Here is a 15,627-nt window from a genome sequence, read left to right on the forward strand (position 1 = left end):
AGATGGAGAAAAAATTGAAGTTGTCAAGGATTTCATTTTACTTGGATCCACAATCAACACCCATGGAAGCAGCAGTCAAGAAATCAAAAGACACATTGCACTGGGCAAATCTGCTGCAAAAGACCTCTTTAAAGTGTTCAAAAGCAAAGATGTCACCTTGAAGACTAAGGTGCAGCTGACCCAAGCCATGGTGTTTTCAATCGCCTCATGGGCATGTGAAAGCTGGACAATGAATAAGGAAGATCGAAGAAGAATTGATGCTTTTGAATTGTGGTGTTGGTGGAGAATTTTGAATATACCACAGACTGCCAAAAGAAGGAAGAAATGTGTCTTGGAAGAAGTACAGCCAGAATGCTCCTTAGTAGCAAGGTTGGCGAGACTGCGTCTCACATACTTTGGACATGTTATCAGAAGGGATCAGTCCCTGGAGAAGGACATCATACTTGGTAAAGTAGAGGGTCAGCGAAAAAGAGGAAGACCCTCAATGAAATGGATTGACACAGTGGCTGCAACAGTGGGCTAAAGCATAACAACGATCGTGAGGATGGCACAGGACCGGGCAGTGTTTTGTTCTGTTGTACAGAGGGTCGCTATGAGTCAGAACAGACTGTCGGTATGAGTCAGAACAGACTAGATGGCATTTAACAACAACAACAGGTCTTCCATGATACTTTGGAGGCTTGTCCTGAGTAATCAATTTAAATTACAGATTTGCAGACTGGCATGGCGGTTTGGGAAAGCAGCAAGATCTTCCGATTTGTTGGAAGACCTTCTTCCATTCCACAGAGCACCGAATCCCTAGCACTTCACACATAACTCTTGGCTTTCTCCTGAACACATGGCTTTTCTTCCAGTCCTTTCCATGAGACACTGCTCTCCTTCTCTGCTCTCTCTCGCCTCTTCCTGCCAAGGAACTAGTCCTGCATGCCAGACTCCTGGTTTCACACCGTCCTTTCCTGATCATTGTATTCCCACAATCTCAATCTCTCTGTTTTTTTACTAGAGGAAATCTCAAAAATTACAAGAGAATAGAGAACAGGATGAGAAACTCCTTTGTACCTATCACTAAGCATCAATAATTTTCAACTCACAGCTGATTTTGTTTCATCCGTTAGACTCCTCCAGCCTTTGCCTGGATTATTTTGAAGCAAATCCTACACGTTGTGGCATTTCATCCATAAATATTTCAGCACGTATGCAGCGGTACCACACTTAATTAAACAGTAACTCTTTAATATCTTGAAAGATCTAATCAGTGTTTACATTTCTCCTGAATGTCTCACAGTTTTCTTTAAATTGTTTGTATCAGGATCCAAATAAGGTCCATACTGTGAAAATGATTTCTATATCTTTGTATGACTCTTTGAAGCTACAGGTTTCTCCTCCATCTCTTTTTTATTCTCTTGCTTTTTCTTTTTTAAAGAAACCAGATCATTTGTCAGGCAGGTTTATCCACAGTCTGGAATTTGCATCCCTATGGTATTATCTGGAGCCCTGGTGGCTCAGTGGTTAACAGCTCGGCTGCTAACCAAAGGTTGGCAGTTCAAATCCACCAGCTGTTCTTTGGAAACCCTATGGGGCAGTTCTACTCTGTCCTATAGGGTTGCTGTGAGTCAGAATTGACTCGATGGCAATGGGTTTGGTTTGGGTTTTGGTATGGTATTATTTAGGTCCCTAGGTAGTACAAATGGTTTGTGCTGAACTAGTAAACTAAAGGTTGGCGGTTTGAACCCACCGAGCAGTGCCAAGGAAAGACCTGGGGAGCTGCTTCTGTAAAGATTACAACCAAGAAAATCCTATAGAGCAGTTCTGCTCTGTAACACATGGGGTCGCTCCATGGCAACGGGATTTTTTTTGTTTGTTTGTTTGTTTGTGTTTTTTTGGTATTATTTAAAATGATTCTCTGCCCCATATTTCTTGTGAATTAGTAGTTAAGAGAAGGAAGCTTGATCAGATGTAGGCTTGTTGGTTTTTTTATTTACAGGTCTACTTCATAGGTGGTGGTGTGTATTTCCATCAGAAAGCCTGCAATGTCTATATGTCTCCTGACAGCCACTGGGGATCATTGCCTAGATTCATTAATTAGGGGGCAAAGCCATCATATCTATATTCTATTATTCCTTCAAATGTGACATAGGCCTGAAACACTGAGGGCCACACGTGTATAAAACAAGAATAACAAGCTCATGTGCACGATCGAACGCTTACCTTTTGAGCACGCCTTGTCACTGCTTTGTTGTCTCTACCTTCTATGCTTGAAGATGTCATGGGGTCACTCAGCTGCCCATTCCAACAGCTTGTCTTGCCCCACTAACCTGACCTTTCAGTGAGAATGGAGATGAATTGCACTGATTTCCTTGACCTCAAAATGCTTGGATGTTACTTTTGTAAATGCGAAGCAGGTTTGAATCTCTGCTCCTCACTCACTCGCTGTATGACCTTGGGCCACTCTCTCAACCCTCTGTAGCCTCATCATGTGAAATACGGCTAAGGATCGCACGCACAGGCCTTCTTAGGGGTCAAGTGGAATAATTGAACGCGATGATGCTTGTCAAGTGCTTCACAATGCCTGGCTCAATGAAGGGTCGATATTCTTATTATACATTAGAAATGAAATGCACTTGAGAGATTAAACCTATTAAATGTATGAGAGCCTGGAATAAAGATTGTGAAGGATCCCTGTTGCTATTTTTCTTGAATAGGCCATTGGGAATGATACCAGTGACTCAAAATGTGCTAATTTTAAATTAAACACCATATCTCTATAGAAGAGCTAACCATATGTTGGGTGTGTATGTGCTGAAGCTGCAGTGTCTAAATGGGAGGAGCCTTTCCCTTACGTAAGGGGTTATTCCCAGAAGAAACAGGGAAGTGGTGCTGGGCCAGCAGAAAGAGTCAATAGAAGCTTGTTTACTGGGGGTCGGAGGCTGCCCAACTGCTCTCTGTCGGGGTACTGGCTACAGAGGCAACCAGCTCCATTATTAACAACTTGTTTCCTAGGGGATGGTCTGCACTTAGTCCATTAATCCCAAATTTATCAGTACAAAGCCAAAACCAAACCAAACCCATTGCCATCCAGTCGATTCTGATTCATAAGTGATATTTATTGAGTATTTACACTGTGCTAGGTGCTCTACGCGGATGATTTTATCAGCTCCTCCCAACAAACCTATAAGGCAGCATTGAAAGCGTTAGAGCCTAGGCTGGATTCCAGAGAGGCTGACATCAGATGCTGTTCTCACCATGCCTGGCACATACTACCAGTTGCCATTGAGTTGACTCTGACTCATGGAATTGTGCTCCATTAGGTTTTCAGTGGCTGATTTTTTGGAAGTAGATTGCCAGGCCTTTCCGCCAAAGTGTCTCTGGGTAGACTCCAACCTCCGACTTTTCGGTTAGCAGCCAGGAGGGTTAACATTTGCATCACATAAATACTAACTGAATTACTGAATAAACCACACCTTCATCTCCCCGAGGTGCCTTAATTTTACAACTTCTCTCTGGGCATGGAATGAAGGCTTTTCTCCCTAATAAAGGAATTTCAGGCATCAGCATAATATGTCTATGAGATCTAATATTTGGGGGAGGCCAGGTAGAGGGAGGGAAGAATGGCTTCTTTTTTTTTTTTTTTTTAACGAGTATATTACTGGCCATTACCTTTCCCATCTCCCTTCTCTTCCCTCCTCCCCCAGCAACCTGTTATGATCTTGATGGTCCTTCAAGGTCTGTTCTTCCAGAGAGCCACCTACAGAGTGCCAGGACAGTTGGGATGGTAAAACAATTGGGAAACTTTGGTGTCTGATAAACACTAAATATTCTTCATTTGTGAATTTTTTCATTTGACAAAAATAGGCTTTCAAATAAGACAAAATTGAATAAGACAGAATTGAGATGTTTGCAAAATAATTCAATGTGAGACAAATTTCCAAAAACCAAAATAAACTGGTGGTATCTGATGGCCTCCTCTCCACATCCTAGTGTTCTGGGGATGGCTGACGACACAACACCTGGCACTGGACAGATGAGATTGACAGTATTTTATCAGCCACGCAGACTCACAGCCCAGGAGAGGAGGACACCACAGGCCCCGCAGGCCAAACTGGGGTTGCACTCAGGAACAGTGTGAACCAGGAGATGTGGGAGTCAAGCTTTGTAGTAACAAGAGGGTGGGGTGCCCTTTGTTTTCTGCAGGAAGATGTGATAGGCTTGTTTGAATAATTTCACTGACTGGCAAGGAACTGAAGCCTGCTACGCAAGGATAAGCAGGAATTGCCTCTGGTCCTTTTGATAAGAAAGGGTCTAGGGGACTGTTATGGATGAATTGCATCCCCCCAAACAGATATGCTGAAGTCCTAACTCTGGTACCTGTGAATGTGGCCTTGTTTGGAAATACAGTCTTTGAAGATGTTATCAGTTAGCATGAAGTCATACTGGAGTAGGGTGGGTCTCAATCCCATTTAAGTGGTATCTTTATAAAAGAGGAGAAGAGACACAGAGTCACAGATAGAGAAAGATGGCCACGTGATGATGTATGTACACATAAAGCAATGCCTTGGGCTACCTGGGGTTACCAGAACCTGGGAGAGACAAGGTAGGCTTTTCCTCAAGAGCCTTGTAGAGAACATGGCCCTGCCAGCACCCTGAATTTGGACTACTAGCCTCCAAAACTGTGAACCAATAACTGTCTGTTCTTATAACCACCCAATTTGTGGAATTTTATTACAGCAGCCCTGGGAAACTCATCCCCTCAATGAGAGGGACTGACACAGTGGCTGCAACAATGGGCTCAAGCACAGCAACGATTGTGAGGATGGCGCAGGACCGGGCAGTGTTTCATTCTGTTGTACACAGGGTTGCTATGAGTTGGAACTGACTGCACGACACCTAACAAAAAGAGGAAACTCATACAGAGACTTATCTGCAAGAGCAGAGTGAGGAGGAGAACTTGCAGTTGGGCCATTAAAGGCTTTTCTGGTTCACCACAGATGTCAAGGCAGCACATGGTACTGGACCTTAATTTTAAGCCTTAGACCACAGGGGGTATTAAGTGTGGCAAACAGCCCCCACCCGTCACTAGTCCCTGCACATTGTTTCAACACAGTAATTTTGCCAATGGTGACCGAGGAGTAAAGAGATGTTTAACTTCTGTGCAATGTATTATGGCTATGATGACTGGGCAGTGTTTAATACATCTCAGGAAGGGTCCAGAAAAACTACTGCAAAGAAAACCCTCTTGTCCTAAAAACTAACACTGCCAGAGAGCCTGTGTGGGACCTCTGGTAGAGACGACAGAGGATGCCGCACAATTTGGCTCCCTCCAAAAGCCCACTACAGTGTGGGAGTGCAGGAGAGGCCCCCACCCCTCACCTCCAGGTATAATCCCTCAAGGACTAGGAGATCAGGAGGGGAGAAAACAGCCACTCAGTTGGGAAGCTAGAAAGCAGATGAATGGGTGAGGAATGATTGAGCAGAGGGAGGGGGAAGCAGAAGGAGAGAAAGTGAACCCTGAGCTCACAGCAGGGACAGCAAGTGCCACCTGACAGTTACCAGAACCCCGCACCAGGCTCAGGGGCCAGCAGCAACCGTGGCTTCTAGTGGATAATGAGGCGGATGGCTGGGGTCAGATTAAACATCAGTCAGAGCTCCAGATGCCCTCCCCCTCCAACCCAGAAGCACCACAGTCCCTCCCCCGACCCAGCACAAACTGGAGGCTTCTTTTCTAGAGAGAGCTAACAGAGGGTCTTGGCAGGGTGGGGAAGGTGGCTGGGGGGTGGGGTCACTAGACCTAGTTGAAGGTGAGAGTACCATCCTGAGAAGGGGGATTCAGTGACAGTGACGGTAGCTGCCCAGCTCTCTCCCCTACTCCCTCCGGTCATGCACGCAGCAAGACCTGCCACCCGCAGTAGGAAACTGGGAGTTTGTTTAGTAGGGGTGGCTGCCCAAGATACTGCCCTCAGGGCATTGCCAACCCAAGGATCCAGCCAGATGACATCACATGGACCTGACTCACCCACCATGACAGCCTTCCGAGGAAGTCCTTTAACATGAAAGATGAAAACTAAAGCCAGCAAACAGCAATTCGAATAAACCAAAAAAGCAAGTCTGAACATGGCCGGAGAAATGCAATGCACTGACTGGCCTCACTTACGTTCATGGCTTGGGTCCCTTAGTGCTATCAGACCATGCTTCCTAGCATCTTCCTCCTGGACCAGCAGCATCAGTACCACCCGGCAACTTGGTAGAAATGCAGATCCTCAGGCCCCACCCAGGCCCACTGAATCAGACACTTGGCCTGCAATTCACATTTTAACAAGTCCTCCAGTGATTTCCGATGCATGCAGAATTTTGAGAACCACTGCTAGACCATTCACTCTCCCACGCAGTGTTTCACACTTTGTTCTCTCTTCAAATCCCAACACCTTCCCCTCCATCTTCTCTCAGCAGACGCTGCCTTCCTTCCTATTTCACTGAGAAAACCGGAGGCATTAGATGAAAACTTGCACAACTCCCATGACACCCTACCTGCCCACCGGCATCTGCACCCACCTCTTAGCCATGGGAGAACGGCCCGCACTCCCACCTAAAGCCATCCGCTGCTTGGGCACTCGCTCCCACCCCCTTGTCTACTTAAAGACATCACTCCAGCACTCCCCCTTTCTTTTTGCTGCCTACTGGATCAGCCCCATCACCATACAAAACATGCTGTTATTTTTCCCAAATGAAGAAAAAGCTTTTTCTTGATTCTGCTTCCTCGTCAGCTATGGCCCCATTTCTTTTCCTCTCTTTCACAATAGAACTCCTCTAAAGTGTTGTCTACGCTGCCTCCAATTCCTCTCATTATCCCTCAACCAGTCCTTTGCCCTCACCCCTCCTCCAGATGGCTGTGACAAATTCACCAATGACTTCTATGCTGCTAGAGCTAGTGGTCAATTCTTCGTCTTATTCTGACTTAGCACAGCAGCGTCTGAACAGTTGGTCACTCCCTTCTCTGTACATGTACACTTTCCTCACTCACTTCCAGGAAAACAGATCTTGGCCCTCCTCTTATGTCAGGGATTATTTTTTTTTAATCTTCTCTTGACTTTTTAATGTTGAAGCAGCTCCAGACTCTTTTGGGTTCGATTCCCTTCTCCATGTACCCTCACTTCCTTGATGATCTCATCCAGTCTCATGGCTTTAAGTAACATCAATATGCCAATGACTCCAAATTGATATCTCCATCCTAGAGTCTCTTCAGACTTGTCCGTCTGACCGCCTTCTTGCGCTCTGCACTTGGATGTCAAATAGTCGTCACAAAATCAGTATGCTTAAAACAGAACCCTTGATCTTCCTGCCTGACCTCTTTCACCCACAGCCTTCCATATCCCAGCTTCTGGCAACTCCCTTCTTCCAGTTGCTCAGGCCATCTTTGTCTAGTCTTTCACACTCTACACCTGATTGTCAGGAAATCTCATTGGCTCTAGCTTCAATATATATCTGGAGTCCAACCACTTTCTACGACCTCTGTTACTCATTCTTACCTGTACTAGTCTTCTAGTTTCCCTGCTGCTACCTGTGCTCCCAGTGATCCCTTTAAAACATAAATCAGATTGTGTCCTTCTTTTGCTCAAAACTCTCCAGTGGCACCCTATTTCATCCAGAGTGAAATCCAAACTCCTAAGAATGGTCTTCAAGGGCCTACATGATTTTTCTGCCTTGTCCTCCTCTGCCTTCTACCACCTTCCTCTTCCTTCGTTCCAGCCACACTGGCTCCCTGAATGTGAGAGGTATGCTCCTACCTTTGGGAGCTGTGCATTTTCCACAAATATTAATTTGGCCAACTCCTTCACTTTCTTCAAGTCTTGGCCCAAATTTCACTGTCTCTAGTCTTACACTGTCCATCCTGTTTAAAAGTCATCTGCGTACCCTCAGCCAGTATCAGTCTCCTTCCCTCTGCACTTCTTCGTCTTTTCCTCATATTATCACCTTCTAACATGTTTTGTTCACTGATGGATTCCAAGTGGCTAGAATAATGCCAGATGTTGAGTAGGCACTTAATGAATATTTGTTGAATGAATTTAACGTCCACAGAGAAATAAGATATTGCAACCAAGAAATAAGATACTTTATTTAAAAAAAAAAAACACTGAGGTAGAAGTCTTGGGGAAAAAAAAAAAAGAAACAATAGGATTGAAAGGTAAAGTTGAAATTGCTTAGAAAGTAAAGCCAAAAACAAAACAAAAAAAAGGGGTGTAAAATAGAAAATTAGGTACCATGTTAGGAGGTTTAATATCCAAGTAGTAGGTGTTCCAGAAAGAGATACAAGGAAATCAGAGGGAAGGAAATTGTTAAAGAAATAATTCAAAAAAATTTCCCAGAATTGAAAGACACAAGTTTCCAAATTCAAAGGGCCCACAAAGAATCCAGGATTAGGTCCATTATCATGAGAGAGAGAAAAAAAGTCCTACAACTTTCAGAGTGATCACATACAGAACACAAGAGCACATACAAAGAAACAAGAATCACAGTGGCTATAGATTTCTCAAAAGGCAACAAGACAGAAGCTAGAAGACAGAAGAGCAATGCTTTCCAATGTCAGTAGGAAGCAATTTCCAATCTACCCATTACTGTCTAGTCGATTCTGACTCATAGTGACCCTATAGGACAGAGCAGAACTGCTCCATAGAGTTTCCAAGGAGCACCTGGTGGATTCGAACTGCCGAACTTTTGGTTAGCAGCTGTAGCTCTTAATCACTACGCCACCAGGGTTTCCATTTCCAATCCAGAATTCTATAAACAGCCAAACAATTGATTTTCAGGGTAGAATAAAGACAATTTTCAGGTGTGCAAGATCTCAAAAAACTGATCTCAGTTGGAGACAGGAGCAGAGCTCTTGGGGTGCACAGGGCTCCTCCTCCTGCTACAGAGAGCTGGAGGGGCTCCTTGGTGGGGGGGAGCTCAGGAGGGGTCCAGGAGAGCAGGACTCTCTCTTGGTTGAGGAGAATGTGCATAAGCTGTTCCCCTCTTAGCATGGAGATTACACCTGGTTCCCAGCTGCCCAGCATAGTGTTTGATAACTTCATGGCGCCTCCATTAGGAAATGGTTTGAAAAGCCAGCCTGGTCAGTACTTGGAACTGTCAAAAATATTTGTATCTGTTCAAGATCAGACATAAAGCTCATCCCGCCCACATATGCTGCACTGGCTTTGTTACAAATTGCCTAGCGGTTATAGCAAGTTCCAGTGTAGGAGGGTATAGAAGTGGTTTGTTCTAATAAAAAAAAGTTAGGAAGTCAAAGAGCTGATGGCTTCTCTTCTCTTGGAATTGGCATTTTTCTCAGCTCAGACCTAGGACCAATTTAATCTCAAGTCCCAGGGCCCAGGGAACTGCAAGTCAGGAAACCTGGAGCCTGAGCTTGGACTGACCCCGTGAAATCTCAAAACATTTCCCAGGTTATCCTTTGGATGAGGGCAACTGCAGCTTATTGCTGGCAAGGGTGAAGGTATGATTATGCTGCTCCGTATGTGTTGTTCTTCTAGGGGCAAAACTTTAAAGATTGGGATAAGGTCTCTGTCAACATGTGGCCGGCACTGCAGTCCACCAGCTTCACCTGGGGAAGGTCCTGTGATCAGGTGAAAGCTGCAAGAATCTACCTTACAGAGTAACCAGGGCGGGCTGAAAGTCCCGGAATGCCAGGCAGAGCAGTGATACCCGACTGTGGTGGGATTCTGCAGCCTCACAGATTTGGGTTTTCAATCCGGTTCCATTACTTTCCACTACCATGAGAAGTGAGCCTGTTTCCCGTATAAAAAGCAGCACACCAACACCTTCACTTCCTGAACTGACTGAGCATGTGCACATGCTCCACGCTCTTTCCATTTATTATTTCACTTTAATCCTTTTACCACCCAAAGCAGATATTATCATTGCCCTGATTTTGTAGAAAAGAAACTGAGCTTAGGAAATTGCTTGCCCAAGTTCACACAGTAAGTGGTTGAGCTGGAAGGTAAACACAAGCATTCTGACTCCAGGGTCTGTGCTCTTACTTAACCTTCTAGCATCGGAACTACACCAGCTTGGCTGTAAAATGGGGACGTTTGTCTTTTTCATAGACGTGTGCTCATGGAGGGCAGGGGCTACACTCACCCTCATGCCCAGAGGGTGTCACACTGCCAAGTCTGGGTCTGACACACTTACCTTGGGTCCTCCCCCTGCCATCGCCAGCAGATGCACACCACATTCTTCCCCCAAAGGCTTGCTGCCCCACTCAACCACATAGCAGCTGTCGGAGGTCCTGCTGGGGGAGGGACTGACTCCCCCGAGTGTAGCTGAGGCTGTTCACCTATGGCAGGTTCCTCAAGCCGACTGTGAGCTGCATGAGGACAGGATCCACGATGGTTTTTTCTCTCGCACTTAGCACAATGCCTGGCACACCGTGGGTGTTCACTGAACATTTGCTGAATGAGTGAATCAAGCCCCCCATCTCCACTTGGGAAAGGGAAATGGGGCAGGGAGGTGTGTGAAGATGACGACTGAGTCTTGTGATAATCCCGGCCACCTGAGGTCACCACTTGCTCCTGTGATCTAACTCCAGGGAGCCAGAGTCTTCTTCTTTTATTTTATTGTACTTTAAGTGAAAGTTTACAATTCAGATTAGTCTCTCATACAAAAATTTATACATACATTGTTATGTGACCCTAATTGCTCTCCCTATACCGTGACAGCAAACTCCTCCTCTCCACCCCTGATTTCCTGTGTCCATTCAACCAGCTCCTGACCTTCTCTGCCTTCTCATCTCACCTCTGGACAGGAGCTGCTCATTTAGTTTCAAGTATCTACCTCAGCTAAGAAGCACACTCTTCACGAGTATCATTTTATGTCCCATAGTCAAACTAATCTTTGAAGAGTTGGCCTTGGGAATGGTTTTAGTGCTGGGTTGACAGCGAGTCCGGGGGCCATGCTTTCTGGGGTTCCTCTAGTCTCAGTCAGACCATTAAGTCTTGTCTTTTTACTAGAATTTGAGTTCTGCACCCCACTTTTCTCCTGCGGAGTCTTAAGCCTGGGCCTTAAAGGAGCCTCCAGCCTTGCTCCGACCCGGAGCGACTGTGAGTGGAACACTCCTTCCAGGGGCCACTTAGCCAGCTCACATAACAGCTGTGCTGCTGTAGCCTGGATGCCCACTCTGTCCCACTTCCTCCCACCCTAGCAGCTGTGTACCAAGGACCAGCTAAGACACCACCACCCCCTTCCCCCCACCAGGGGATGGCAGTCAAGAGCAGTCTGGCTCTTCTCAAGGCTCTCTGATGTGGACAATGGAGACCTGCAGGAGGGGCCCTTCTGTGGTGGGAGAGGACTTCCCAAGTGGGCCTGGTGCCTTCTGAACCAGGTACCCCTGCCATGTCCACCTTCCTCAGCATTCACTGCCACCCATTTGGATGTTTGGCTTCCAACATGCATTCGTTATCCCACAACTTGATACTTTTACCTTCTGGGTCACAGACCACTTCGACCCTCTGATGAAACTAGGAAACTTGTCTCTAGATAAATATTCATAGGCCTGTGAACATAAAATCTAGTGGGGTCACAGCCTCCCGAAGACCTCCCATGGCTCCGTTCCCACACACCCAGCCTCTTGCCAGGCCGGGAGGCCCTTGAGAGGAAGGGCCTAGAAGAGGTAGCGAGGAGCCTGGGATTGAGTGGGTAGTTTGTAAAAGTCTTTTAGGGGACCTGGACTTTAACCCTGGACCACGGCTTTTGTGAATTTAGCAAGTGAAACACCAGATGTGGAATTGCGTTAGAGTTCAAAGCAGTATACAAATGCAATGAATGGTGACCGAGTCTTCCAGCCAAGGAGGCAGTGGGCGGTAGAGATGACGGGGACAGAGGAAGAGGCCTGTGTGTGCACCCCTGCTCCACCATGTCCTGGTCAAGGGCTCATGAGCAAGTCACGGAGCCTCTCCCAGGTTTCAATTTCTTACCTTCTGTGTCGCGCAGGCAGGGGAAAGGCCTTTGAATGCAACTTAGAAGCATGGCCTCTGGAGAGAACTGTCTGGGTCTGAACACTGCCTCTGTCACTTATAGCCCACAAGTCATCACCACAAACTCTCTTTTACTAACAAAACCAAAGAACCCCCAACACTTTCTGTGAGCATCAACTTTTCTTTTCTTCCTTCAAATTTTAACATGGCATTGTGCATGTACATATTTTTTAGATTCAGACAAAAGCTACTCCAAGAAATGAAGGTGAGATGTTCCAAAATCTGAATTCCAACACTTAGCACCAGTACGCTGGGTTCTTTAAATCCTCTGTCCTTCAAAGGCCTGCTGCTTCTTCCCTGCCTCCAGGGACTGAGACCTGTAAGTACAGTCAAGCAGCAGGCCAGATAACAGACACGAGAAGTGGGCTGATGTGGAATCCAAGGACTGCACATCTGGTTAGTATCTACTGGATGAATAGGAAGGTGTCAACCCAGCGAGTTTTTACAAACCTCTGTAAATAAAATCTCTATTAACAGAAGTCTAGCCGTCTGGAACAACTTTTGGGGATCATTTATTCCACAAGTATTTTTATCATTATCCCAGCATGTTAGTCCAAAAGCCTAGTAGTGTTTTTCAAACATGCCCATGGGAGGACACACCTGGCTAGAGGCCAAGACTGCTGAGCATGGCCTCCTGGTCTGGAGCTGCCACTGGCCACGAGGTGCTGCCTCCTGGCTGAGTTGCTGTATTTGGGGGCCCGGGGTGATTCCATGTGCAGCTCCCCACTGGATCCCACTGAGAAATGGGACAGCTCCTGCAACGCTTTCAGCTGAAGCCATAATGGTTGCTGTTGACGAGTGGGCAGGACCTCATTAGTAAGCTCTGTCATTTGTTGTTTTAAGTTATATTTGATGGGGACGGTATTTTTTGGATGATGTGAGTTTTTTGATACTGTGTAAGGCCTTCTGCAAACAGTTCCCTCAGCTCATTCCTGACAGCACGTTCGCCGAGGACGGGGTGCTACAACCACCCTGAGAAGCCCATTACTAGGCCCAGGAGGTCAGTTAAAATACAATCAGGAGGACTTATACCCTCAGAAGTCATCAATCTAAGGTGAAAGAGGATAATTAAGACTTAAACAAGAGTGTCTGCAATGAAGAGAGGCACCTTTTAGGAATTAAAGGTCACATGTTTGGTGCATCAGCTCCACAAACAATAAGGCTCATCCATAGCCTAAGAACTGCACAGGGCATGAAGGACAGTTTTCTTCTAAATCGATATTCTTATTTCTTCTTCATAAAAGGAGTGGAAACTAGGGCTGATAAAATGTTTAGACAGTCCCCTTAGACAAGGATTAGGCCATCAGAAAGCCCTATACTACCTTTTACGACACAGGTGTGAGCTCACAAGGTGAGGAGTTACTGAAAGTCCTGGATCACTTGGGCGGTGCCACGATGACAAATACCCTTCTAAACACTGAAATCTTCACAACAGAATTACTGAGGGTATGCTAATCCAAATTCATGTCCCTGTTTTTTAATTTAAAAAGTCAGACAAATAATACCATACTTTTCTTGATTAGAACATTGTTTCCCATATGTATAAATGCAGACTAGCGCTTTTATGCTAATACATGTCATCAAATGTGAGATTTTATCACCCAAACAGGGGACAAAAAATAAGAATGTATTCATCCAAATTCATACTTTGATAACCTTATTTAAACAATTTGGTAAATTAATTGCAGGGACATGGGTCCAGTTTAATCTTCATGTTTGATCAGCCATCTGAAATTGTACCCATTTTTCTATAACAATTAGTAATAAATGATAAATAAAATTGAGGTGGGGTCTGTTTTAATTACACATACCTGGAAAAAAGTTCTAGAACTGCAAATGCTTAGTCATGGCTACTTGTTATTTAAGGAGGTCATTGCAAAGCTTCCCTTGAATGTTACCCTTGACTTCATAAAGTGCCTCTGCCAGGACACTAACTGCCTTGGGCTGCCAGGAGTCATTTGAGATTCACACCAAGTGCCTGAAGCTTCTCCTGAAAATGGTGAGCCCTCGCAGGGCTGCAATGCACCTCCTGTGGGTTCTCAAAAACACTAAGACACAAAACACAAGAGGAAGCACTCAACTCCTTTGTGGAAAGGCTTACTCCCTCAAAGTAGCAAAGCCTCCTCTTACCTGTTCAGTTTCTTCTCCGTTTTTGGAGTGGCGCCCATGGAAAATGCTGAAAGAGTATGATCCCAAGGGTATCACCTCAGACAATCTATCTGAGAGACAAACAGAGAGCCATCGCCTGACTGTCCCGTGTGTATGTTATGTACAGAAGAGCGGCCACTGCAGACACTCAGGCATGGTTGGCTTGGGACTCATGGAAAGAGAAGGGCTTTCTGGTTAGAACAACTTATGCCTACAGACAACACCAAGAAACATGCAAACGCTACCGAGAGTCTGGATGTGGAGAATTCATATTTTACACCAGCGAGGCCAACGCTGTTACAATACGCTTATGGATGGCTTTTTCACTCATGCTCTAACTGCAGGGTCTCGGGAACAAAAGGGGGCCTGGGAAGGTGCTTGCTTTTGTTTTTTCTTCTCTTTCAGGATTCACAGTTGGTTCTGTGTCAGGCACTAAGCCATCTGGTGGCTTTTGGTCCAAATGGGTATTTTAGTTGTCTTTTTGCACCTTTATATCCCCCTGAGAAGAGCCAAGTTCAAAAGCTGGAAACCGTGACGTCTCTGGTCCCAGGATGTCGGAGAGGAAGTGGATGGCACCAGCCATGCCTGCAAGTCAAACAGGGATCCTTTTACCAAAGGGTGCCGTGGAGTGTCTGCAGAGTAACTTCTAATTATTTACTTACCAGGGGCTATATAAGGAGCGGGAAAAAGTGCTGAGGACTTTCAAAACAACTTTATAAAAATCCCAAAGTTTTCCACATTAGAAATCCTTATGCTAGCACCTAGTAGGTAATGATATCAGCTTTCTTCACTATGTTATTATTTTTTTTAATTAAAACATTTTTTTTTTTAAATTGGCTTTTGGGCTTTAATCTTGGAACTTTAAGATAATTCTTACAGAATCTCTAACAAAAAAGTTGTATTTCAAAGTATAAAATTTCCCCTGTTCGAAGCCTTTATATCCTTATTCCAAACAAAAAGTTGTATTTTATATCTTCTTTAGGTTCAAAGGGCATTGTTTTCAAGCAAACAGTATTTGTTTTGGGGAAATCCCCACTGCAAATCCCTGTAGTAATCAAGCCACAGGTTTTAAACTCAAACCCTACTCAAGCTTCTGAAGAGTAAAGGGGCAGGACAGCTCCAGGCCTCCAGGCTCACATAACCTTTTTAAATCAGAACAACTCCTCTCTTACAGGGTCTTCCTTTGTTTACAGTTTTTCTTTTGATATAAAATTTATATAAAATGAAATACACAAATCTTAAGTGTACTTCAAGTGCAGCATACACCTACCCCGAATCCCTATCAGATACAGGATAGTTCATCCTCCCTGGACAGACCTCTGTGTCCCTTTCCAGTGAATCCCTCATCTCCCTGTGGCAACCACTGTTCTGATTTTATTCCACCAAAGAGTCTTTGCCTGTTTCAGAACTTAATATGAATAGAATCGTATAGTATATATTATAGCCTTTGTGCCTGGCTTCT

The 15,627-nt window shown here is 45.2% G+C and overlaps 1 protein-coding gene across 1 annotated transcript in view; it reads right to left on the reverse strand.

Moving 5' to 3' along the window:
• Positions 1-14,421: 14,421 nt before the first annotated feature.
• LANCL2 (LanC like glutathione S-transferase 2) overlaps positions 14,422-15,627 on the reverse strand; it is a 56,653-nt gene continuing 55,447 nt past the window's right edge. Inside the window, exon 9 of the mRNA XM_004383964.3 lies at positions 14,422-14,750. Within this exon, the coding sequence (XP_004384021.1) occupies positions 14,635-14,750 (116 nt within the window). The 3' untranslated portion in view covers positions 14,422-14,634. The remainder of the gene's footprint in view (positions 14,751-15,627) is intronic.

Source organism: Trichechus manatus, unplaced genomic scaffold (assembly GCF_000243295.1).
Source record: "Trichechus manatus latirostris isolate Lorelei unplaced genomic scaffold, TriManLat1.0 scaffold00114, whole genome shotgun sequence".
NCBI classification, from domain to species: Eukaryota; Metazoa; Chordata; class Mammalia; order Sirenia; family Trichechidae; genus Trichechus; species Trichechus manatus.